The sequence below is a fragment of the Strigops habroptila genome, chromosome 4 (genome assembly GCF_004027225.2).
Source record: "Strigops habroptila isolate Jane chromosome 4, bStrHab1.2.pri, whole genome shotgun sequence".
NCBI classification, from domain to species: Eukaryota; Metazoa; Chordata; class Aves; order Psittaciformes; family Psittacidae; genus Strigops; species Strigops habroptila.
Window position 1 is genome coordinate 51678177 of NC_046358.1, and position 26448 is coordinate 51704624.

The window sequence follows — 26448 nt, forward strand, 5'->3', positions numbered from 1 at the left end:
ATCCACCTGGCAAATAAACGGAACTCCCCTGCGGCAGATGATTTGATAGAAGCTGAAAAAGCATTTGACTGAATAGAATAGAACTATTCAGTTCATACTTTAAACTCGTTTGTACTCAGTATCCCAGTTGCTAATCTGGCTTCTCAGTTGTACTCTCACTCTCACATCTGCAAAAGACCTGGTCCTGGCCATCTGCAAAATCCCTCAACAAAGTTGTCTCTCATCCTTCTTTAGTAGTCTTTCTTCTTCCTGAGCTATCAATATTAGCAGTTAGTAAAGAACTAAAAATGCCAGATAGGTTGAAATGGAATGTATCTCGCGTCACTCCTGCACACAAGTGATATGCTGCTGTTTCTGTCAGAAGCAGAATCTCCCAGTGGGAACATATGGGAGATATATGATACTTCTCCATAATTTCTGAATTCAGGGTTATGACCGAGTTTAAAAAATTTGGAGAGCACCAAAGGCACAGTTTTCAAAAGCATCTAAGTAACTTAATGCACAAAGTCACCTTGAAATTCAAGCCACAAGGTGCTTTTGAAAATTTCTCCTGTAATTAAGAGATAACCACTCTCATTATTCTTTCCTCAAAAGTATGTTGTAAATCTGCTTTGTTCTATTGTATGCACATAAAGTAGTTATAAGAAATTAAAATGTTTAAACATGTACCAAGTAATGACTATACAGTTTCTAATAACCAGTCCAATGCACTATCTGAAATTAAGGTAAAGCAGAAAATGCATTTTTAAATGCATCTTTCAGCACTGAAGAGGTCTGCATAGCTGTTTTCTGGTAGATGTTTGCCTTCTAATCTTTTTGTGTTTATGTAAAATGTATCTTCCTAAAAGAAAATTCAGTTTTGGTTTGGTTTTTTTTCTTTTCTACAACTATTGAGGGGGAAAGCGGAGGAGGGAAATTCAGCTGAATTCCATTGGACTACTCATGCTTAAAATTAGCTGGAACACTAAGCAAGGCCAGCAATTAAAAGGAGTATTTTTTAGAGATGCCTCTGAAGCTTTTGGGAAGGGGAAGCATAGGAAGAAGGGGAGGAAGAGGAAAGTTTTGCAAAATAGATCCCAGCATGAACCCAGCATGGTTCTTAAACTATACAAGCTATTTGCAGGATACACCTGTATGCCTAAATTTGCCTAAATACACTTTGGAGCTCAATTAATAATAGGGGATGATGGCACCACAAGGACAAAAATCAGTTAGAAAGCAGAGCCTTCCTGTTTAAAAAATAAATAAATAAAATAAATAAAGAGAAGCTAAACAGGGGTACAAAGAAATCTCACAGAACATGAAAAGCAATTCTTTGTGAAACATCACTTGGGCATCGTTCCATCTTTAAAAGAACGGGAGAAATTTATGCTCTATTTTTAAGTCCAGGTTTGAACATAGTCCATATGATGGTGCCCACTTAAGAACCAGGCATAATATTATAAAGCATTAATGCCTTTTTTATGGATGTGTTTATGCTCTTGTAAAGTCTGTTGGACTGTTTCAAATTGTGTAGGAAAGATCATGTTCTACAGTAGTTAACACAATTCCTGTGCATCGGTTAAGGTGAATGGCTCACAGTTCAGGAAGGGTTCTGTAGATTATAGGGAAAACAGTACTTAGGAATTAATGGTTTTCTAGGCTTTGTTTACCCCACCTACCAAAAATGAATTTCATATACTAGTTGTAAATCAGATGTCTTTGACATAGTCTAACCTTACAACTGAATTTCAGAAAGAAAATCACCATACTCAGTTAATTCCACTAGCTGAATTCATGCATAAATAACCTTTGTCTTCCAATTAGGAAAGTTTCTAAATGTCTTAAGGCTTATGCACATGGATATAACTGTGATATCCATCACAGATCCAGAGACCGGGTATTTGATCTGATTTCCCATAGTCATTTAGAAATTTATATTTTTTTCCTCTTTCCATGTAAATTCTTCCTGTTGAGTAAAACAGTTTCCTTCTAAAATATGTTATAAACTTGTGGTATGTTTTTCACCATGGCAAATATTCTACACATAGCACAAACTAAAAATACAGATTGCGGTTCCACTGATGACATGAGTAACTGTTGCCTGTTTTGCTACAATTTCACTGGAAAATCTTGCATTTAGAGTCTTACAATTCATCATCTGATGTAATTCATTTGTCATGGTATGAATCATGAATTGTATGTGTAATTTTTTCTAATCTCCACACTGGGCTGTACCAAACAATGTAGTTCAGTGTCCTGTGCTTCAAAGGTTGTTCTACCCATTTTATTTGACTGTTACTTGGTTACATTTCCCAGAAATTCCCCTTGCACAGATTCCCCTCTCCCTTTCCTGGGTCTGCCTCCCTGTGCATGCAGATACTAGGGAACAGCAATGGCCAATGGTGCACATTTGATATTTGGTGCTGGCTTTTGTGCTTTTTGCAAACTTTTGCATATGGTCAGGGAAAATTTTAACTTAGTTAAGAAGATTTTTTCCATGAGTATTGGTTAATTAGCAGAGGGATGAAAGTAAAGAAGAGAAGACTTTAAGGAAAGCTGAGGGGCTGGCTTCTACTTTTTTTCTTCAATACTCATCTGTTACCTGCTGCAGGTTTTTTTTTCCTTTTACAAAAATTAACATGTCGTCAACATCAGGAGTATTTTTTCTTGAAGGATCAGATTTCACTATGAAGTAATTACAGAATAATTAGTACTGCCTGTTAAGTACCCTATCCTACTCAGAAATGAAGCTTCATTCATAAATTCTATTTACTCCAGTTTTTTAGTTCTTGTTTTAAAGAGACAAAAGCAGCCCAGTAAATGAAAAACAGGCAGGCACATCTTTCTACTGTCAGACACCTCCATCGGAGTACAAGGACAGCAGGAGAAAGCTCTGAGTCTTTATTCTTACTGAATAGCTGTTCTGAACCTGGAGTTTTCAAGCTGATCTTGCAGATTTCTCTCATGCTTATTTTTAGTATAATCCAAGAATTCTTTTTCTCTTTTTTTTTTTTTTTTAATATCATGTTTACAGTACTAGCCCATGGAAAGACTTACAGGCTTATGCCATCGTTGAACTGTATTTCTTTCTTTGTGGTTGTTAGTTATGATTTATATCTGTGTAAGCAGCCAGGATTCTTGGGAATTCTGTGTGCTCTTTGGTTAAGTTAAAGTGATTCCCATTCCTGTTTAGCCTTCCAGTAGAAAGTATCTCACAATCACCCAAGGTTTGCTGTCAGCTATGGGGAATCTGGCAGGCTGAAATACAATTTGTTTGATGAAGCAATGTTATTAAAGTAATAATACCTAAAATGTGGGAGCTATCTCCCAGACAGGTGCAGGGGACTGCATGAAGGAGCCACAGCCTCGTTTTTATATTGTATCTTTCTTTCCTTTTGCTTGAAAAGGAGGTATTTCTGGCATGGAATTAAGGAAAACCTGGAGCATGTGAAATAAAGTTAAGCAGTGCAGAGACATCTCCTGCTTTTGATGTATAGGTGACAAAATATTTGAGTCCTCAAAGAGGCTATGTTAGAAGCAACCACCATAAACTCTTTTCCTTGTTCTCCAAAGATGCTAGAAAGGAAAAGTTGTAACTCAGTGCTACCAAGGTTTCTACCAAACCTTGAAAATTATATGCAAGGTATCTATAGACAGCATAATGAATGAGAAATATAGAATTATAGAATGGTTTGTGTTGGAAGGGACCTTTAAAGGTCATCTGGTCCAACGCCCTAGCAATGACCAGGGACATCTTCAACTAGAGCAGGTTGCTCAGAGCCCTGTCCAGCCTGACCTTGAATGTTTTCAGGGATGGGGCATCTGTCACTTCTCTGGGCAACCTGTTTGAGTGTTTCACTACCCTCATTGTAAAAAAAAGTCTTCCTTATATGAGGTCTGAATCTCCCCTCTTTTAGTTTAATACCATTATCCCTTGTCCTATTACAACAGGCCTTACTAAAAAGTCTCTTCCCATGTTTCTTATAAGCCCCCTTTAAGTACGGAAAGGCCACAATATGGTCTCCCTAGAGTTTTCTCTTCTCCAGGCAGAACAAGCCCAGATCTCTCACCTTTCCTTATAGGAGAGATGCTTCAGCCCTCTGATCATATTTTCTGGCCCTCCTCTGGACCCACTCCGGCAGATCCATGTCTTTCCTGTGCTGAGGACCCCAAAGCTAATCACAGTAGTCCAGGTGGGGTCTCACCAGAGTGGAGTAGGGAAGGGAAATCACCTCCCTCAACGAGCTGGCATGTCATTTATTGTGTCTGTATTGTTTGACAGATTTGATTAGGATATTTAAGAAAAAGGTTTCTACTAATTCATAAGTTCAAGTGTTACTTTTCAGTCTTATGTGTGAGATTTACACCCCATTCCTCTCTCCTGTGTAGTGTTAGAGCCTCATTGCAGCTTCTTATATGTAGCACTGGCATTGACTGGACTCTAGTTTCTAGATGTAGAATTAAGATATTTTTAATTTGTCACTGCACTTCACTTGCTTTGCAGTTAGTTTTGGTGTTTCTTAGTTAAAATTATGGTCTTTCTCTTTAATACTACACAAAAGTGGTTTTATTAGTAATAGGTCAGATTAAGGCTTTCCCATGTGTGAAATGCAAATTACAGACACAGGGCTTTCTCCCTGGTCATTCTTTGCTCCACTATTTTCACAGTATTTCCCACTAGATCTGAAAGCCCAGTCAGTCTTTCTGGAAGAGGAAATCAGTCCTGCGCCTTCAGCCCGGACTCTGCCTTTAACCTTCCCATGGCAAGAGCTGAACTGATAACTCCAGCTGTCTTGCTGCTGACTGAGAATAAGGGCTTGCATTTGTGAAAGGCCTCTTTACTGTTCGGTGCTCAAGGAGTATGAACCATATTTCAGAAGAAACTAGAGTGACCACAAACTTCTGAGCAAAGTGCCAGCTATACTTCTTTGGCCTCAAGTTCAGTGGATAATCTTGAAAGGCACATAGATCTGCAGTTACCAAAAGGTGGATGAAATCAGAACTGTCATAATTATCCCACAAAAATGTATAGTCATGGCAACAATAAAAATATTTTGGATGTTTACACAGTGTTAAAAGGGTTAAAAGAACTTACTGTTTACTCTTGGAAAAAAAAGATCTGTGTTACCATAGACTGTTCCTACATCCTTGTGGCTTAAGGGCATGTGTTTTGGTTTTTATTTTACAGCAAGCTAGAAAGCCCTATGATGTCCGAGATGTTATTGAGCAGTATTCTCAGGGTCACCTCAACCTGATGGTGCGAATCAAGGAATTACAGAGGAGGTATGTCCATGAAGTGCAAAGTCTGTACCCATAAAGACCAGCAAAAGGATGTTTGTAAATAGGTCAGTGATTGGGGCTGGGGATCAAAAACTGACAGGGTTACCGGTGCCATATTGGTAGGACTCTGCAAAGTTATGGAATTCAAGTGAAGTTTTCACACAGGAAAGAGCTTAAACATCTGATTATTGGGACTTCCAGGTTTCATTATATTTACATGTATTGCCTCAGTCCCTGCTAGCTTTGACTGCACACTGCAATCCCTATATGCTAGGGTCTGTACTATATGTACAGAGTGAAATACTGTCGCATGCTCTAGTAGAATTGCACTTAAGAGCAAACTAAGAGATGGCAAATGCAACAAGTAAGCTGCAGAAGAACAAGGAAAAGAGGAAGCAGTGCTGTTTGTGTGGAAAAGCAATGGGATGCTAAAAAAAGCTAAAGACCAATCTAAGTCTAACCCCATTTTGTTATTATTATTTTTATAATTTCAAACTATACTTAGCCCAAAACAACTCCTTCACTTACAGTACAAACTTGAACTTCATGTTGCTTGCTCATGAAGAGCTAGAGAAAGTGAAGATGCTGGTTCAGGCTGATAAAAACTAAAATGATTCTTTTTGGTTTATAGGTTGGACCAATCCATAGGGAAGCCATCTCTTTTTATATCTGTGTCAGGTACGTTAATATGAAGGATGTGTCTAAAGTTAGTCTGGTTAAGATATGATCAATAGACAATACTTGTTAAAATACTTTTTATTTTGTTGCCAAATTTTTAAACAGTGCCAACCAGTTGTGGTCTGAAGCTTAAGCATCCACAACAGTATTTAGTCACCAACACCTTTAAAACGGGCTTGTTCTTATTTAGATACTTTTTAAAGTGCGCTTTCTGCTTTCACTGCACTTTTCAGAACGTTTGCTCTAATCTCTCTGAGGCTTGCCATATTTTCGATTAAATGCTCTGTTATGACTACAGAGTTCTTATGAAATCAGTAATATTCACATAGTGCTTTGGTAGCTTTGAAGGGAGCACAGAGTACTAAGTTTGTTTGCAACAAGTCTGTCTAATGAAAACGCTCGTTTAATGTCTTCAAACTCATGTTTCTGTGTAGTTTACAGGGGGGAAAAAAAGACAAAATGTTACCAAATGCATTGTTCAACTTTGCTCTAGAGTTTTTCGCGTAGTGGCAGATTGTTTTTAAATGGCAATTAAAACATTAACTAGATTGGGAACAGTTTTGTTCTCCTAGATTAGAGCCTAAAACTAAGGTTGAAAGTACCCGAAACTGAAGGGCTATTAGAAGCCATGGCTTGGGCAAATGCTGTAAAAAGAAACAAAAAGCTGCTTTTAAGGAATAGAGTTATCAGACTGGTAAAGGTGTTCAGTTACACTGTGTTGGTGGGCTAGTTAAACACACCCTGTTATGACTTGGTGTTATTTTGTTATACCACCATATATTAATTTGAAAATGTTTCTTGTTCCACAGAAAAAAGCAAGGATCGAGGGAATAACACGATTGGTGCCAGGCTGAACAGAGTGGAGGACAAGGTAAACCTCAGTTAGACTGGCAGTGAATGAGTACATGGTCTGTGAACAGTGCTTGTTTCATAGGATGTGGGGAAAAATTCAGCTTAAAATAGAGTTGAATGTCTAGCTTTTAGGTGACGGAGCATATTTTTGTGGCAGATTGTATTTTTGGTTCTTTCTTGTAATTTTAGCAGAATAAGGAAAAAAAACCCAGACTTCAATTGATTTTGGTCTCTTTTGGGACTTGCTTGGGTTTTTTATTTTTAATTGTATATATTACACATGTCTCATTGCTCTGCTTCCTTCCTCCACAATAGATAAAAGGCTCTGTTCCTTTAATGCCTCAGTATATTATGGTCCCTAAGATTTCCCTTTGATCGTTTCTCTGTTGTTTATACAAGTCCACCTACAATTCATTGGAGAGAGCGATAGCAAACCTTGTTCTATCCTGGTTTTCATTCCTTATGACAAATGGAGTTTCTCCTTTCAAGTGACGTGAAGCCAGAAAAAAAATCAGACTTGTTCTATAATCTCAAATTAACAGTTAAGTGCCTCGTAACCCTTTATTTCAATGCTGTCTGTGCTTGAAAAATTAGATCACAGGTAGAGTCTATGTTACTGTTAAAAAATATAGGTTTGCCTATGTTGGTAATAGGGAAAGAACAGAAGAGTTAAGAGAAATTGTTTGAATCCTTTACTGATCTCTTACAGTGATTTGGTAAGGGAGTGAAAGAATTTCTTTACCTTAGGATTATGTCACTCATGAACCCAAGCTGTTAAGGAGTGCAAATTTTTCTTAAGGAAAAGGGCTTTCAGAGTGTTTCTTCCACAACTGGAAGTATGTGATAACCTCATAACGCATTTGTTCTGAAGAAATATCCAGCAAATATTCTGCAAACCAAAAGAGGTGTGAGCAGCACATCCCAAAGAATGCAAACTGAGCACCCTGAGCAGTATTGATTCACTTGTGACATATCCATTCCTTACATATTTCTCCCTAAGTACTTCAGAGAAATTTAAATGATAATACTCAGAATTGTACTTCAGTCGCTTGGAAATAAATGGCATTTTAAAGGGAACAGATGCTTCTTGGTGTATAGTGTGACACACAAGAAAGGTGATGTAGAAGATACGCAGGTATAGTGCATTTTGCAAGAAGAAGAATCACTGTGCAGTGCTCTCTTGGATCTGTGGCTGGCAAGTGTTCTTACACATGGAAGGCTTTTCAAGAAAGTTTGGATTACATTTATTTATTTTTTCTCCGTAATGTCAACTAAAAGTGTGGAACACTAGAAAATGTCTTGTGACTTGTGACAATGACTTTTCAGTTTGGACAAATAATTCTCGAATGACAGCTAAAATAGCTTCTCAGTGCTATTTGCAAAATCTCCAACGAGCCTGGGAAAGCCTTGGTGTTGTTCTGGCTCAGAGATAAGCTGGTTTGGGGTTATTAATTACTCTTTTTACATCCTTACAAATAAGTACACCATGAATTTCTAGTGACTGTTGTTTTATGTCTTGTAATGGGACTGTAAAACACTCTCTGTTTAATTTTAGTATAGCTGGGTTAAATTTTAACCTTGCTTTAAGAAACAGATCCTTCTTTCTTTGCAGTTGCATGAGGTCATCTGTGGTTTCAGAGTTGTATGTTATCTGCCCTGTGCAACTAGTCCTATCTGCAGGAATTTTATCTGAAAGTAGCTGAAAGGCTAAAAATAGAGAATTTCAGTTGGACTCGGCAAACAGTGGTATACATGACAACACACTGGCAATGCTGAAACTGTGTTTTTGCTGCAGCTGCAGAAGGTGGCCAAACATAGTTTTTTGGTATTTTTTGCTGTCAGAGACTGGACTTCTCTTTCTCATAAAGTACATGGTACACGGTATGCTTTCAACATACATAATTCTGTTTTCAAAAGTATTTAATCATATTTCTGGGACATTATGTCACTCTTGCAAAGCTTGTACGTGTAGCACAAGCAAATGCTCTAGAGGCATATGTATGGCTGGCAGTACAGAGGGGATGGCACGTCAAAGGAGCATTTTAAAATAAAATGCTTAGAGCAGTATGGCAGTATTGGCAGGAACTATGACAGTTTATGGCACAAATCTGATTTTCCAAATATTAAAACCAGAAAAAACAAAACAGACAAAAAAAAAAGGCGGTTTCTTCTTTTAAATTTAGGAGCATGTTCGTTTGAGGGAGAGAGTCCTCGTCTCAGAGTAGATGTCTGCAGACTTGTGTACATCTTAGAGTCTGTTCATCTTGTGTACTGAGTGAAACTTTGACCTTGTAATATATACAGTTTGTGATAATGTAGCTAAAGATTGTTTCCTAATATGCAAAACCCAGCGGGATGAATCACACTTGCAGGAACATTCCTGCAGAGTCCTTCCTGTGGATTTTTGTAATTTGGGCAAGCAGATGAAAAGGTGGTTTTGTACATGTAACTAGAAGCTGCACTACCTAACAGGCCTTTGTTAAAAGAAATCGCAATCCAACATGTAATCACAGTGTATTTTGACTTTGCCCTTGTTCTCCGTTGCTTATGAAGCTGAGGATAGCAAATGCTCAGTTCTTCTAAAGGTATACTGCCATGGCTGAGTGCAGACAGTTGCAGCACCCGCTGTGCCCACACCCCACTCTGTCAGGACACCAGCCAGCTTTAGTCTAGGAGGCATGTAACTGCAGTAATAGAGTGCCCAGGCTGAACTCATAAACCCCGCAACGTAGCAATGGTCCAAGTGTGTGCATGTAGATACGCCGATCCAGTCCCCCAGAGAATGTTGCTGAGCAGGATTACACCAGCAAATCAATTTATTTGTGGTGACCAGCCTTCTCTCTTTTTATCCTGAAACACTCAGCCTACCCTCAAGAAACCTGGCCGCTGCTGGCTTGTGACCAAAATCAAAATCGGTTTTCCCATGGTAGGCACAGCTGTGTGTACGCAGCACTGTTAATCCTCACGCAGAGAGCACTGCATGCCAATGGTTTAATTCTGGGTGTGCCCAGCAGCTTGATCCAGGAACATGACCACAGCACACTCAAGAACTTCTGTGTGCTACATCTCCTCTTTTCTTTTCACTGCCTTAATTTTAGCCTAGCTATAAATGACTGTAATTCTAACTTTTTAGAGTAAATTAATCTGTTCTTTTTTTGACCTTTTGCTGACCATTAATTTAGGTATAACAGGCTCAGCTTGCACTTTTCAGGTAATCATCTGGGCTTGTTGCTTGGCTGCCCTAAGGTAATTAAGTCTTAAATATGGGCACTGCACAAAATCATCTAGAATATACAGCAAGGGCTAAAATTGGCGGTCCCTGGACAGGCTTTGGTGCCTACATACCAGACTGCCCCAGATGTCAGTAGGTCTTGCCTGTGGACCTCCCAGAGTAGAATAACAGAACCCAGATTTACAAAATGATTTTGAAAAGCATTCTGAGCAATAGACATTGTGCTCTATTCTCTGTTAAATAATTTTGAAAATAGGACTTAATCTTCTGCAATGATTTGGACACTTTAAAATTCACCTTTTAAGAATAGTTATAGCAATCCAAAGGAATTTGCTGGGTGTCTCTTCTGTATACTCAGAACTATTCCTATATCTGACAGTATAGTATTAAGATCAGTATTGCCAAGGTCACAGCTAAAATCTTATCATGGTCTTTTTCAGTTATATAGAACATTAGAAGTAATGCTATCTACTGCTAAATTTTAAGTTGTAGAGACTTAAATTGAGAAGGTATGTAGTAGTGAGATATGTGACACCTTTTAATGTGAATCCAACAATTTTGCAAGACAATATTCTTTCCAAGCACGTGCACGCTTTGCATGCTTATTAGCTGAAAACATGTACCCTTGTATTCTGATGAGTACTAACATAAAGAACAACATGCAGAACTTCAAATATGCAGCAGTGCACTGAACAGAGAATCATTGCACTTTTTCAGATGTACTTTAAAAGCAGATAGCACCACTTTTAAAACCAATTAAAAAACAATCTATCATGTGAAAGCATCTATCCTAAAATAGATGCTAGTGTGCTGTTTGAGTTGCCTGCTGGAAATCTGAACTGATCTTGGAAAGGAAAACCGAAAGGAGTTACCTTCTTTGCACAGTTCTTTTGAGTTCTGATTGTGGTGATTTGGTTTTCTGCCTTCCGTCTGCAATGTCCTTGGTTGTTAAACGTATAGATCAAATGTTCAGTAAAACCGATACATTTTTTACTGTGAGCGCTGAGTATGGAACTTTAAAAGAGCAATGAGTACAAGGCTTTATTTGAGGTGGCTTTCAAAAAGTGGTGAAGACTGGTATGTTACAACATTTATATATGTGGTATGACATTTTCTTCTGGCTAAATAATTTGCTGTAATTGTTTCACCAGAGCACTGATTCTATTCATACATGTATTAGAAACCAGTTTGACTGGAACCCTGCTAAACACAGCCCAGATGTGCAGAATGACCACTGATAAGTCTAGGTCCAGTTTCTGATTTTACTCTTGCTCTTTCCTGCTCTTGCTTTCTAATCAACTAATAGTTCCCCATTGCAAAAGGTTTCAAATCTAATTTATTTCTCTTGTTGATTTGCTCAAAACTATATGAACTTGAGATATATTGCAGAGTAATTTCACTGTAATGTTAATAAATTTGCTGTTTTATTGTAACACGAGGTAAATTGTAATCATGCCATTTCTAATAATGAACTCCCAGCCCATCCAACGCAGAAAGGTTTATGATATGCTCCAGAACCCATTAAAAGCCTTTGACCTGGCAAGCTGTGAAGCAGGCCTTTTAATCAAAACATAAGGTAGCCCCGATGAGCCAACATTTCAGCTTCACTTCAGGGTACATAGAAGAATTAAGCTTTATCAAAGTTTTATGCCTTTGAGAGGATTTTTTCTTTTAGTTGTTACGATACAGTTTTGCTCAGTAACACAGACGTGTTACTTCCATGACAGCATTTCTGTCATAAATGGAAATATAGATCCGTACATATATGTGTCTCGTTATTGGACACTCAATCTTTACAATCCTAAGAGCATACATTAGGTAGTTCAGCATTTACTTAGAAAAGTATTATCTCATCTACTTCTTCCTGGGTTCTCAAATACAAGACTTCATGCTGACAGCTTGTTCACCTAAAAGAATTCTTCGTGTGTGGCCAGTCTTCCAATTTTATGTGAATATCTGCAGCATCTAACATAGGATCAAACCTTGGTGGTTTTGGGTGGTTTGCTTTTTTTTTTGCCCATGTTAATGGCATTCTGTTGCCTGTGGGGACAGTTACTGTGCTTCCTGGTGTAACATAACAATTAGTACAAACTTCAAAAAGGCCTTGACTACGATAGCCTTCTTGCACATCCGTACGCAATGGACAGAAACATTTTGGCTTTATTTTTAATTGAATAATGATGCTGAAAAACTCAGGATAAAAGAGTGACAAACAGCCATCTGAAGTTCTGGCCGGTGCTTGAAAGCATGGTTAAAGCCATGAATCATCAATTGGAAGAGATGGCTTTGGAAAACGTCTGGCACAGAAATCTTCAGCACTTTGGAGGCTGAACATGCACTAGGCAGTTCAGATATTTAATACTGGCAGCTTCTGCAATAGGTGTGTGAGGATTTGCCTTCCTGATACCTAAAAACAGAACTAAAAACTGTGGGTTCAGATGGAAATTTTAAAAGATATGTGAAATCAATAAAAATTGAAAGAACAACTGCCAAGCAGTTACTCATCTTCTATGTAATTCTTGCAGTAATGCAGAAGTAATAACCTGGGGGATGTGGAGGAATATTAAGAGGCATATGGAAGATTAAGCATCCCTATTAATTTAATCCTTAGTCCTTTTCCAGATGCTGAAGTACAAGCATCTGGAAGCAATTCTGGTGAACTTTGTGATGGAGGATGCCCATTTTCTATAAATGGTACTACAACTAAGATCATCTTTCATCAATCTAGGTCATTAGGCAGCCTTTCAATTTTAATACTTTTTCTCTCACCAATCTGATAATATTTCAGTGGGTAAACAATGAAAAACTGCAAATTTCCATCTCCAGTATCCTATGTATCCATGTATCAGGTATACATGGTAAAAATGAAAACAAAAAATAACTACATATAGGATTCTCTGCTGCCAGAAGCTTTGGTAGCCAGAATAGAAACAAACTGAGAGAGAGATTGGGAAAAGACATGGAGAAGGGCTCATTTGAGGATTATTAAACAGGATGTCTGTATGTAAGCTTCGGTTTAGCAAGTATTTTAAGCAGTAGTCAGCGTTGAATTGGTTAAAAAAGGAAGAAGATAATTTTATGTATAAGGACTTTCTTACATTCTTTTTTTTTGAGACACTGCTACAAGTCTTGCACCAGAAACAAGAGAACTGTGGCAGATAAACTTTGGTCTTGTTCAGCATAGCCCTTTTTATTCTAGGTTGTTATGCACAGCTGCTTGCTACTGGGTTTGGTCACTCATACAGCCCCATGCAGCTGAACGCTGCTGTACGGTGTCTTAGACCTGGCCTGGTTAGGAAGACCGTGGAAGCAGACCTCTGTGCCTGTCTAGAGGGCATTCATGTGAGTTTTTGCAGCACCATACCTTAAAGACTGTAAGGTCTTTGGAACCAGAGCCTTCACTTTCATCCATTTGTTAACACTGATTTTATCTGTTTGCAGATAGTTAGCTCCTGTCACAGCAGAAATTAAAAACAATTTTGCATTAATTTTGAAATTGTTTAATATACGCAGTGTTAAGTACTATCTATAACCTGTAGGATATTATGTAGGTGCAGTAGCTTAGCGATAGTTACAAACCTAATCTACAGAGCAGTATTACAAGCTATTCTGATGTCTTGTGGTCTGTTTCTGAAGTGTCAGCTCTTGGATCAGAGAAAATGTGGTTGTATTAAAACTGCAAATCTAGCATTGAATATAAATAGCCATGAATGGAGAGTATATGGCAGCTCATTAGCTTATTTGCAGGTAATGAGAGTATATATTTTCTCAATGCTCTAAAAGTTAAGCAAGACAAAATATTATCTTTATTCTGGGGAAGACTGACTGAAGGTAGTTCCAACTAGCACACAGTTAATGTGCTACTATTCAAAAGCAATGAATAATTAAGCTCTGGCTATTCAGTCACATGCAGCCAACTATGATACTCCTCTACATATTTTATGAAAAGTAAAAAGGAAAAAAAAGTATTTTAAAGAGAAGACTTCCTGTTTAAGTAAGTTGCTATAGATTTTACCGCAAATTTCTAGCTTTTCTCAATGCAGACAGTAGTTGGGAAGCATGATGGTGAAGGCAGAGTGTAAACCTGGGCAAATACAAAGTGGGGTTTATATATATAGATGTATAATTATTATTTTTAAAATCTCATTGATTTCTTCCCTATTTGGGATATGATTAATAACTTTGGAATTCTTAAGACTGGCAACAGCTGCATGCTTGTGGTCTGCATAACTGTGTACTTGCTTAAGAGCAGAAATCCCACAGAAATTTTAGGTAACATGCAATATATACTAGAAAATCTAGGAATTTGGGAGGGAAAATGGAGAAATTATGTGTTACCAGCTGATAATCTTATAAACAATCTTCAGGTTAGTTGCTGGTTTGAGAATCAGCTGTTTGTGTTTATAATTGAGTAGGTATGTGAGTGGATGGATGTAAGGTCTGCAAATCGAGATGACTCAATCTTTTATTAAACCACATAAAGCCTGTTTTGTCTGGCATTCAAGGATAAACCCAAGCATCCATCATTCTTGTGCATAGACTGTTTACATTTGATGTGGAATGGAAATGCATGGTGAATATGCTGAGAGAGAATGTGGAACAGTTGTATGGACTAAACACACTGTAGAGTGGATCAGAGAAAAAGGATCTAAGTGAATAACACGTTTGCACAGCATGCTACGCAAGGCTTTTATTTGTCTTTCTTTTAGGTTAAAGGAAAAGAAATGACTGTAAGATTATCTCTGCATTTTGGGAGTTTTTTGTGTGTTGCAGATGAGCAACTGAAAAACATTCTAACAGAAATGACAAATTTTGATATGCTAGGAGGAACTATTTACTGAAATTAGATGCATCAAAGTTGAAATTTTTCCTTTTCAAAGACCTGTTTTTAGAGTGATCTTGCTGGAATTAAAATATTTTATTTTCATTTGCAGTTCAGTATCAGGGAGTAAAAGTGCATGGAGTTGAAAGGACTCTATTCAGGCTGCAGTCTTTTCAGGTTGGAATCTATTAAACTCTTGGAAAAGATTCAGGGTAAAGGAAGGTATACTCCCTTTCTTACGCAATGTCCGTATCTTCTGTCACCTTTTCTGCTACCCCCCCAAATAAAAATTGCAAACCAGAAGTGACCCAGTACTGCTTAGATTACAGGAAGAGTAATAGGAGAAAAGGGCTGTTGCTGTCCAACTCCTTCTTAGAGTTATGGGAGTCAGAAGGAAGATAAGAATGAAAACAGGCAGTAAATAAAAGTAGAATATGAACACCTGGTTCAAAATATACCTAGCCTTCCTAGAACTCAGGAAACCAAGATGGCAAGTATAGTTTCCTCACATCCTTCGCTGTTCCTGCATCCTACCAGTGGGGTTGTGACAAAACCACAATTCATCTTTCCATAAGAAAATCAAGCTTTGCATTGATTTTCTTGTAAATATCTAGAAGAATATGATTATGATGACTTTTTACACATCTTTAAAGTATTCCACTGTTTCAGCAGTTAGCACAGGGCTGTGAACCTCTGTCACAGGTTCTCTTTCTGTCCCAAAGTAACTGATGCTACACTTGGTAGCCCCAGTGATCAGCCAGCAGCCCAACCTGGCAAAGTGGGCCTGCCCTTGTATACCATGGGCATGATAGTCTGATGAGCTGCCTCCCTTTAGGATGGACCTTCTCTGTGGTAGCTTCATTATGTTCATCATAGCATGAGAGCTCCTTCTCTGACAGATTAAACACACAATATAGAGAAAGGGGGAAAAGAAAATATTGTTTACCTCTTTTACAGCTAAGGTGCTGGAAGTGACTTGCCTGAGGTATCACAGTGGCATCTGTGGCACAGTCAGGAGTTTGGCTTAAGCCATGTCTGAAACTTAACCACAAATCAGCATTCCTTTTTGTTATTGTGTTTAAAAGTCCCTCTAGTTTTGAATAGTTATATTGGCCAGCGCAGCGTTCAACATAATCATAGCCCATTAATACTAAAACCATCCAGTATTTGAGACCAGCATATATAAACACATAAACTACACCAACCCAGCCAATATAAACATACCGATACTATTTTAGATAGTAGATTTTAAATCATCTAGAAATTAATCTACTAACATAATTTTGTAGCGCAGGAGCCCAGGGGTGGAGAGGATTGAACATACTTACATGACACAGAAACTGTCCTACTTATAAATAATTATGTATGTAATATTTAAAGCTAAAAAAAATATCAAATGCTATATTTGCACAGTCAAGCAGAGAGAAATATTCAAGTGAGTTCAAATATCCATGTAAGTTTCTATTTTAAAAGTCTTGGATCCCATATTGCTCACCATTGACCCTTCTGCGACATCTGTTAATCTTGGGTTTATTTCAATTTCTTTCTCTCTCTTTTTTAAACAGATGATTCCGCTTAAATCAACACTTGGTTTCCATTAGACAGATAGAAGGTGATTCACTTAGTAACATGTGCATCTTTATCTAGTTAAGTCCTAATAGCCTTAACATATCAAGGAAGCTGGTGTGATTAACAGCACTAAAGGCTTTGTCAGACACTTCACCTAATAAATACTGCCCTTTGTCCAGCCATTGAAGAAGAGTGAATAAATACATTGTGTTTCCAAACTGCAAATGTGTACATATTTATATATAGTCCAAAATTATCCCTATAAAAAATACATGTTGACAGTAGAAGTTACATCTACATATATGTCCATATTTGTACATGTCTACCAATCCAAGGGTAGGTTGGCTCTTTGCCCTGCCTGGACTGCCCTTTTTCTGTTTTATAATTTCATGATGGAGCTGCCATTCATGTGTGATTTTTCTCCTGTTCACTTGAGCTTTGGTGCAGATTCTTTGATGGTTCTTTGTCTCTGGTTTTCATAGCTTGTCTGTCCCAGGGCGGTTGGATATGTGAGTATTAGTTGTGCCACTCTAGTTAATCTTGGCAACAGAGACATCTGACTTGGCTTGGTTATCATGTATGATAACCCTGCCAAATGAGGCAGTCAGAACAAAACCCCCAACAGTAAAATATATTCAAAATGTCAACTTGAATGGAGATGAGGTCCTTGCTTCATCATAGCTGAAGTTTTCTGGAAACTTTCCCATTGTGCCACCAGTGTTTGTGATTGCATGCTGTGGTTATCAGGGTACTGAAGGAAGCCTTTATTCAGCTACTCCCAAGTTTCTAGAAATTTTCAGCCGAAGAAGTTTTACAGAAGACATTAGAAAGGAAATGGGCAAGGATAATTTTTGTTATTTCTCAAAATTAGGCAGTAGGATGATATTCTTTACTACGAGAGTGGTGAGACACCGGAACGGGTTGCCCAGAGAAGCTGTGGATGCCCCATGCCAGGAAGTGTTCAAGGCCAGGTTGGATGGGGCTTTGAGCAACCTGGTCTAGTGGAAGGTGTCCCTACCCATGGCAGTGGGGTTGGAACTAAATGATCTTTAAGATCTCTTCCAGTTCTAACCGATCTACGATAATCATGGTTCTACCTCTCTGCTTCATGTTACATAATGGAGTTTTGGTCAAGCTTTGAGGTCATATAATCAGTCACACAGAGAAGTTGCCATAAACTCTCAGCAGAATGTTGGTAGCAGAAGTGACTGGAGAGGAACATAGTGGCGTTTCACTGGTGCAGTGGTTTCTGCTATAGCACCAACTTCACACTCTTCCATCTAACATGCATCCTGCAGGCACACTGGCCCAAGGCCCAGAGATCCATCCAGCAGCATTTGGGTGGCACTGCATTCACACATGGCTTATTAGCTTGGATATGATACTTCGTAAAGGCCTGGATGTTTCTCATCGTAGCAGGGGCAGCTCTGGTTCAGCTGTCTTTGCAGCACACTTTTGATTATAGGTGATTTGACACAATGCTCACAATGAATGCATCATTTGTAGGCTGCTCCAAGATAGTGGTTGACTAAGCTGGTTTTGAATCTGAGCCCTCTGAATCTCTGTGCAGAGCAATTTCTGAATCTCACAGCAGCTAGGGAAAGAAAAAAAAAAAGGCACTGGAAAGTAATTTCCGTTGCATAGAGAAAGGGGAGGAGGAGGAGGATCCACTTGAGAATGAAAAGAGCAGTGATTCCTACAAACAAGGTCACCTTTATTTTGTTTTCTGTGCACTGGCTGTACAATTTCTGTGAAAAATCAATTACAGATCATCATACCAGACCTGAAACAGAATGAGAACTTCATTGTTGGTTTGGAGTGGGTTTTTTGGTTATGAGATGAGTAGTGGTTGTAAATCCGGAGAGCCTAACTTGATGTATATTCTCTTGTGCCAAGTCCAAACAGTTTCCTTTTTTTCTTCTGCCCTTTGATATTTTTTATCAGTGAACAACACAGGCCAGCTGTCGTTCAGTCCTTAGATGGCTGCTCTAGTAAGAATCTGACCAAGCACAGTGCACATGCATAGCAATTGCTTATGGATGTTTCACTGATTTTGATAACTACAAGATAGGCATGTTTTCTTTCCAATGCTGGTGGAAGGGCTGAGAGATGAGAAGAGGAAAGCAGCAGCCTTTACAACTTTTTATTGTATGGCATATCTGAAGATGTAATTAAATTAGCATACAAGCAAATTCATTAGATACATCAGTGACTGCTACATTTATATTATTATTCAAAGAGATACATGTTAGAGGAGTGTGAATTGTACTGTGAAACAAAGCCCTAAGAACAACTTATGTTAATTTTTCTGCACTGAAGTTCCCCATCCATGCACTTCCCACAACCTTCCTGAGAGGCTTGTGCTAAATAATAACATGAAGCAAATAAGTGTTAAACTGATAAGTGCAACAGAAAACTTGAGAGAGAAATGAATTTTTCCGTCTTCAAAGGCACAGAGATGCACTCAGGGAGTTGAAGTGTTTGGGATCTATGGCCCCTTCGCAGTGCAGAAACATGATAATGTAATGGAATTAGTCCTGCCCCCAGATGATAATAATTTAAGTTCATTTTTCTCTCCAGCTGCACTGTATTTCTCCACAGCTTTGACCTGTATTGTAACCTTGAATACGCATCTTCACCCCACTCGGCTGCTTCTCCTGAGTAAAGCCTGGGGTACTCATCTAGGCTGTAAGCTCTCTAAGCTCCAGCCCTGGCATGTGTTTAGATGGGGCTTTTCTGATTTCCAGTGGTGCTGGAATTCGGATATTATCAATGCCAAACAGTAAAACACTTTTCTAGACTAGAAGATTTGTGTATTATAGAAGCCTCAGCTTTTAAACATAAAATAAACCCAATGTAAATACAGAGTAACAAAGCATAGATATTTGCTTTGTAGATAAGTAACTACTAGACAGCTAGTAGTACTCTAAAAAAAACAGTAAAGAACTTAAGAAATTGTCATAGAAATTTGTGGATTCACCCATTTTTGTAGTATGTGAGGACAAGGAAAAAAAAAAGGAAGCCAGTTACCAAGATGAATTATTAGATGTTAATTGGGCCAAATGTAAGTCTAGAAATATGCATTTGCTTACATATATAGCACTATTACAAAAATTTTGGTGATGTTATTTGATCACTGTTTCTTCTGGAGGAAGTTATTGCTGGCCTTGGAGAAGGCAAGCAGGATAATTTTAAATTGTACTTCCTTCTGGTACAAAACTCTTACAAGTTTATTATTAATTCACAATAAAAGTGAGTGTTTTGAGTATTTAGATTACCTCCTTAATGACATACTTCTTCAGAGTATATTGTTGCCTGCAGAATAGGGTACATACTGGTCACACTCGGAAATCTTTTCTTTCTAGGCCACGGGTGGAAAAGTGTAGGAAAAGTATTGATATTTTAGTCAGCAAAGCATCCAGGAAGCTCTTGAAAGAATATGGTACATATCAGTTCAAGAGACAGCTAGATGTCTCTTTTAAATGATCTAAGAAAGCTTACAGAAATTGAAGGTAGTATGAAGGTAAGGGCAGAGACTGATTTAATTAGAGGTTTAATTAAAGATGTAATTGTATTAGCTAAGCTCAGCTGGCAATTATTGGGCAATAACTTATGGAATAGGGATCTCCTCTGCTTCCCCCATCATTTCTATATCCTCCTTTCACTGCTGAATAGCTCTCCTTTGCATGAAACTGTGGGAGCTGCAGCCAGAGCATGTGTCCTCACTGTGCTAGTGAGTACTTGTATTGAATCCTGTGACATCTATGAACTTGCAGCAGCTTGAACCTTGCTTGTAACCCAGATCCCAGAGCAGCTGGAGGGCATTGTAAAAAAAAAAAAAAAAAGAAAAAAGAAAGGAAGAAAAGAAAACAAACGTTGCCAACAAATAAAAATTCCTTTCCAGTTTCAAGAAAAAAATGCCTGGAAAAGTGTCAGAGCACATCCAAACTTTCCTTGGGTGTTGCCCGATTCTCAACAATGCAGAGAAGGTAGAAGGTAACATTGGAAGCATGTGAGAGCTGAGAGAGCTCTCTGACAGGACAATGTGTGTACATGTATGTACAGACTCCTGATTACCTCTAACAAGCCTGGAGCTCAGGGAATTTTAAGCTTTTCTGACCCCTGTTTTAAACCCCAAAGAAGTCCTTTTACAATGCAAACCCCCATTTTCTTCTGCTTTACTGTAGAAAATCCACTTCTTGAAATGGAGAAGTTTGCAGTTCATAGTAAATAATAATGAGGATTGCTGTAAAAGACTCAGGTTATTTCCGCCCTCCTCCTAAGCTTTCTTTCATTTTGTCATAGGTTTATTTCGTACTGCAATGAAGCTGCGAGATACATACATTGAACAGAAATCAAAGTCATGCTTTCATCACAGTCCTGAAGCTAATTGGTTGGCTTGCTGCTACAGGCATCTATCTGCAGGCACCTTGTACTATAGTACAGTAGTGTTATGACTTTGGAGGCTCAGCTATTTTAAATCATAATAGTGACACAGTATGCATGCTTTCTTTCAAAAAGCCTGGGCAAGCCATGCTGAGTTGATTTTCTTGGCACACTGTGTACCTATAATTTTGCCTTAAATTTTGAAATGTGGGTATCTAGGCATAGAATCAAAAAGCTTCACCGAATATACAAGGTTTTTTTGGGTTTTTTTTCTAAGAAAAACACAACAACAAACGCATTCTTGGCATTTAGATTGATAATATTCCTTTAACAGCTATAGATGTTTAAGAACTAAGAAAGCTACCGGGGAAAAAGGAAAAAGAAACATGATTGTGGAGGATGTTTTGAGGGGGTTTTGGCAAGACTGTCCTGGTGTTTTGATAGTGAATTTTTCTACCATGATTTTGGTCCTCTGCTAGTATGCCTTCAGCAACTGGGTTACTCAGGACAGCTAGAAATAAGTGATAATCTTTCATGGAAAACCTGAAAAGCTATGCATGTGCTGTAATAGTGGTCAGCTGAACTGACTTATGCTACAATTGTCTAATAGGTGCAGTTTATTTTGTGTTGATTTCCGTTGTTTGTGCTGCTCAAGAAAGTAAGGTCCTGATAAGAGGATCTAGTTCTGTTGCTCCCTGTTTCATCTCCCAATAGCCTGGTTTTATAGGTTGTGGCAGACACTGTAGGTGCTCAACATTACTTTAAAAATCAGCCCCTACATCTCCTCTGGAAAGGAATGTAATGCTATACTGCACGCAGTTGGAGAGACAGCTGCTTTTCACACTGTGGACACTGAGCATCAGAAGAGCTAAATCCACTCTTGCTAATCTCTGTGAAAACAAAGAGTTCAACAAAGTTCTCAAACGATCTGTAATTTGGCATAATGGTGTAATTAACCTTATGATAACAGCATGAAAGGGATAGCTGTATCAGGCTCCATTCAAGAACAAACAGGAGACCCAACTTCAACTGAAAGTAGCCAAGAGGGACCTTTCTGTTATTTTCTATTCAGTGTATGAAATTGGTACATTTTGCCTATGCTATTAGGGATAAGGTTGAGGAAGAGTATCTCCTGCTTTTCCTATGTAGGTACAGGAAACTGTCCACGTCTGAATATAAAGAAAAAAGTGAGTGAGAGAGAGTTGACTAATGAGGTTTTAATTGCATTTTTTTGGTAGAGATTAATCGCTGTAGTGTTGTAATAGTACAAATGAGAACTTTTTCTGCACGTGCTTTTTGATCATTTCTAGCTATTTCCTATGCATTGAACTACTCTAAACCGCAATATTGAAAGAGATTGCTGTGATCAAAAGTTTCCGTTATTTTCTCAGTGGGTCTTTTTTCCTTTTTCTTCACTCTGAGAAAGGGCCTTTTCCTCATAATGAACAGTACATTGCATCCTTTTTTTCTCATCTTCCTTTTTGCCTCAGATTTGTCCATTCCCTACGACTGCTAGTATTGATGCTTTCCCTAACTGCTTCTGTCAAAGACTTTCTGATGTTATCCTTGTTTACCAGAGGCTGGTTTTGGTTCATGGTAGTTTGTAGACCTAAAGCTCTTCCAAAAGCGTGTTCTATTTCCAGACAAGAGGATTTGATTTCAGAAAATTAGTCTCTGTAGCTAGTTGTGGGGAGGCAGATTGGTTAAAGTTTACAACCTCTTTTTGTTTAGCCTCTGGAACAGTGCCATGGAGTCTCAGGTTTCTTGTATAAAGAGAGATCTGTATTCGGTCAGAAGGTAACCAGGCAAGGTACATGAAGGCTGCAGGGTGAATGGCTCTTTCAACAATGAAATCAGCCTGGGGTCTTTAAGATCCCAGCCATGCCTTGTCTCAAGACAGTGTTGAGTCGGCAAAATTCCTAAAAACTTCAGGAGGGCAAAATCACCACCCTTGAAAAAAAACCAAAACAAACAGTACTTCAGAAAAGACTAAAATGGAAGAAATTTCCTGCAAATCTGATGAGCCTTATGAAGTTCCTTGGCTCTTGGGGAATCAGAAGAGGTGTGGGCTACCCACATCTTCCTTTCCTTCCCAGTGAGTCCTGTGTGCTTTGGTTGTCACATGCATACACATGGGGAATGGTATCTCATGCAAAATATGTTGCTGCACTGTTGTTCTGGGAGCAAATGCACTACTGCACCTTGAATCTGAGGATTAAGTATCTTAGTTATTCCTGCAAACAGAGGATTCACCATGCTCCCATCTTACTGAAACTGAAGGTGTCACTCTACAATTGCTAAATCACATTCATATCTTACTCCAGGGTACAGAAGCTTTGCCTCAGGCAGAATGAAAGACGGGAAGAAAAGAAACAGGCTCTTACAAACTTTGCATTCAAGTAACAAAGTTGCATTGGGAGAGATGCAGTAGTGGAGCTCTGTGGTTTTGTAATCTCATTTTCCTGATTACATCAAATTAGTGAGGAAATGCATCTCCTGTTTTGTTTGCTCATTTATCTGTTGGAGTATTGTAGCCTTTCAGCAAATTTCCAGTTGCATGCTATTTGATTCTTTCTTTGCAGTAATCTATTGAATAAATTCCATCATGAAGAAAATAAAATGCCAGGAATCTGATTTTGGCCGTCTTTCCACATGGTTTAGAGAAGTTTGCAAATTGTCTTTGCGTGTAAGCTCATCCTTGAATATCAGCAAATTAACTTGGCTGGCACAGTTGTCTAAACTTTGCAATTTACAGTATGTTTCACTGTTCCTGATCACCGTACATCTCTTCCACTATCAATTGGTACTCAGAAAACATCACTGAATTAATGATGGTTTATTTCACAAACTCATGAAAGTCCCAGTATTTTTTGGACTATCTGTGGAGCCTTGCTTTTGGTAAAACCATGAGGCTAATGCCAGAATTAATTTCATGCAGTTTTAGACATGTGGAACTGCAGCACTAACTCAAGGGTGGTGCTCAGCTGCAATCACCAAGCTTCTTCATGAGGTCCTAGTAATCTCTTGCTTTTGGTCATATTACAGGTTGGTCCATTCTGAGCTGAATTTTTGCAGGAATATGCATAGATGGTTGGTCTTGCAATGAAAGCTTTCCGGAAGTAGGCATTTCTTGTGCTTTTTTGCTCTCAATTCCTGATTTTCTAAAAGTACATCTGAGACAAAGATGTTTGAATATTTGTCTTTGAACAAATGGGCTGGAGAAGCCCTAGCCATTGGGGAGAGAGTCTTGTATCTTTCCTGATACTGACTGGTGCCTGGTTTGTTTTGATTTTTATAGAATACTTAGTATATGCTTAAGCTAAGCAAGAAACAGGTATGAAGTCTAGTTCACTAAGTGTGTGAGGTGATGCCAAGTGGTGTCAAATAGTCCTCTTCTGGCAACAATGGGGTGTTGTTCAGTATCCTCATGCAGCTTAACCACAGAGTTGCTCCTGAGAATCTTTCTGATTTATGATGACCTTGCTGGCAACAACCGAAAACTCTCTAGCAGTGCTTTCCACAGTGCTGTGTCAGCAGTTTCTTAAATATGCACACACACACTGTCTTAATATACATATTTATAGCGGAGTATATTCTACTATTCATCCTCTTTTTCTTCGCACTTAAATGGTGTTTATTCAGCATTAATGTATCTATCTACATCTCCGATTGAAAGTTTAGCATCTGTAGCAATTACAGAACTGTGCTAGTCAGAACAGCCCTGGGAAATTAGTTATATTGATCTTGTGTTCAAGCGCCTTGCTGTGAGGAATTCCCTGGGAGGGAAAGAAGCAAGTAACTCAGTTTCTGGGATGATACAACTTGTCTCAATAAAGCACGTAAAATGTTATCAGAGAATCAGCTCTGTATTCATATATGCAGTAATTATAATACAGTTTAAAATATAATTTGTCATCAGAACAGTGTTTCTGCTATGTTTGAAAGATATGTCTTTTCCAAACTAATAATAATTAAAAAAAAGCCTTTCATCTACATATAGCAGAATTTGCATTAAAATGTTTATATCTGTAGTATCATTCTCGATACCCTCTTTTTACCTTTCCATTTGTCCCCAAGGAATTAAAGAAGCTCTGCCCTGACTTGACTTGTATATAGATTGTGCTTCATCCATTTCTTATTCCTGTTGTCTTGTTGGGCAAAAATCCAGATAGAAACTACACAAATGTGTAACTCCTGAGATTTATGTGTTCAGTCTCAAGCTGAAGGTTTTGGGGTTTGGGTTTTTTTCTGACTAATTTTGGTAGGTTCCCCTACTCTTTGGTTTGTCTAGATCAAAGCAGAGTTTTGTCTGTTCTGAGGAAGTAGCATCACATATTCCTAGCCCCTGAGCTGTAAATGTTGTGCCAGTATTGAGCTACATACTATAATATAACAATTTCTAGAAGGCAGTCTGTGAGCTCTCCACTCAGGTCCAGTTGAGATCTGGAGAGTCACATAGTTCAGGCTTTTACTCCTTTCTTCCAGCTTGTGAATTCATAAATAAAAAGAAGTCAAAGCACATAAACCACTCTTTTATTATTATTATATTGGTATTCTATTTTTCTTGTAAGCAGTTGGTGCAGAGTCACGAGCTTAATGAGAAACAATGACCACAGAAGGGATAAATACACATGATCACAAGTGGGATGGAAAACACTGGTGAGGCATTCCTGCAGCGGACAGAGATGTGTGGGAATACCCAGACTATACCATGCTGAGGTCCAAATTCTTCCCTTGGGTGCAAGTCCCGCAGACTAACACATGCAGGCGACACAAATCTGGCTTCTTCTTCTGTCACTTTCTGCTATAATATTGTCCAGCACCTCAATGGACCTTTCAAGGAAGTAATTTAAAACTACCTGTTGAAGAAACATTTCCTTCTTAATATTGCAAAGGGAATTTTGCAAAAAAGAATTCCTGAAGAATTCTAATAACCTAAAGTTACTAGGTAACTAAAGGAAATAGCAACTTTACTAGGTTCTAAGAAACCTAGTAAACTCTAATTTTACTAATTAGAGAAAAGAAACCTAAACTAAATAAACTATAATAACCTATGAGTGAATAATTAAATTCCTTTGCTGGATAGGGAAAGTCCTTGAATACACTGATTATCATTCTACCTTTTTGTCTGGATAGGGGTTTATTTTTAATAACTTGCTTGAACCAGTAGCAATTGGAAAAAGAGATACCGAGTTCTCTCATGACGTGGAAGTATTCTTGGTCACAAATACATTAAATGCAACTTAATAGCTTCAGTAGTGAGAACACGGTAACGTTCTTACATAGGTCTGTGATGCACGTCACTTGGCATACAGAAGGAGCAGATGTAACCCATAGGGACTATGGGGAAGAAGGAAAATTTCTGCAATAAAGGTTGTGTTAAGAACTGAACCCTCTCATTACAGAATCAATATATTTGGAAGGTAATATGGCTATGCATATCCTTAAGTATAGTAGGGAAAACAACAAAAAAAAAGACAATAAAGTTGCATCCAGAATTTTTGCAGTGGAGAAAGCAGGATCTGACAAGTAACATGTTTTTTGTTAGTCCCTGCTGTTTAATTCCCTGACTGCTGTCAGGGTGCTAGTGAAACAGAATAAAGCAGCTTAATAAGCCATATTAGTTTATTATCCACTCCACAGACCA

At 38.3% G+C, this 26448-nt stretch overlaps 1 protein-coding gene across 1 annotated transcript in view; it reads left to right on the top strand.

Moving 5' to 3' along the window:
* The window catches only part of KCNQ1 (potassium voltage-gated channel subfamily Q member 1), a 350628-nt gene that overhangs the window by 240402 nt on the left and 83778 nt on the right, over positions 1-26448 (top strand). Inside the window, exons 13-15 of the mRNA XM_030483351.1 lie at positions 5171-5265; positions 5894-5940; positions 6750-6811. Of these exons, the coding sequence (XP_030339211.1) occupies positions 5171-5265; positions 5894-5940; positions 6750-6811 (204 nt within the window). The remainder of the gene's footprint in view (positions 1-5170; positions 5266-5893; positions 5941-6749; positions 6812-26448) is intronic.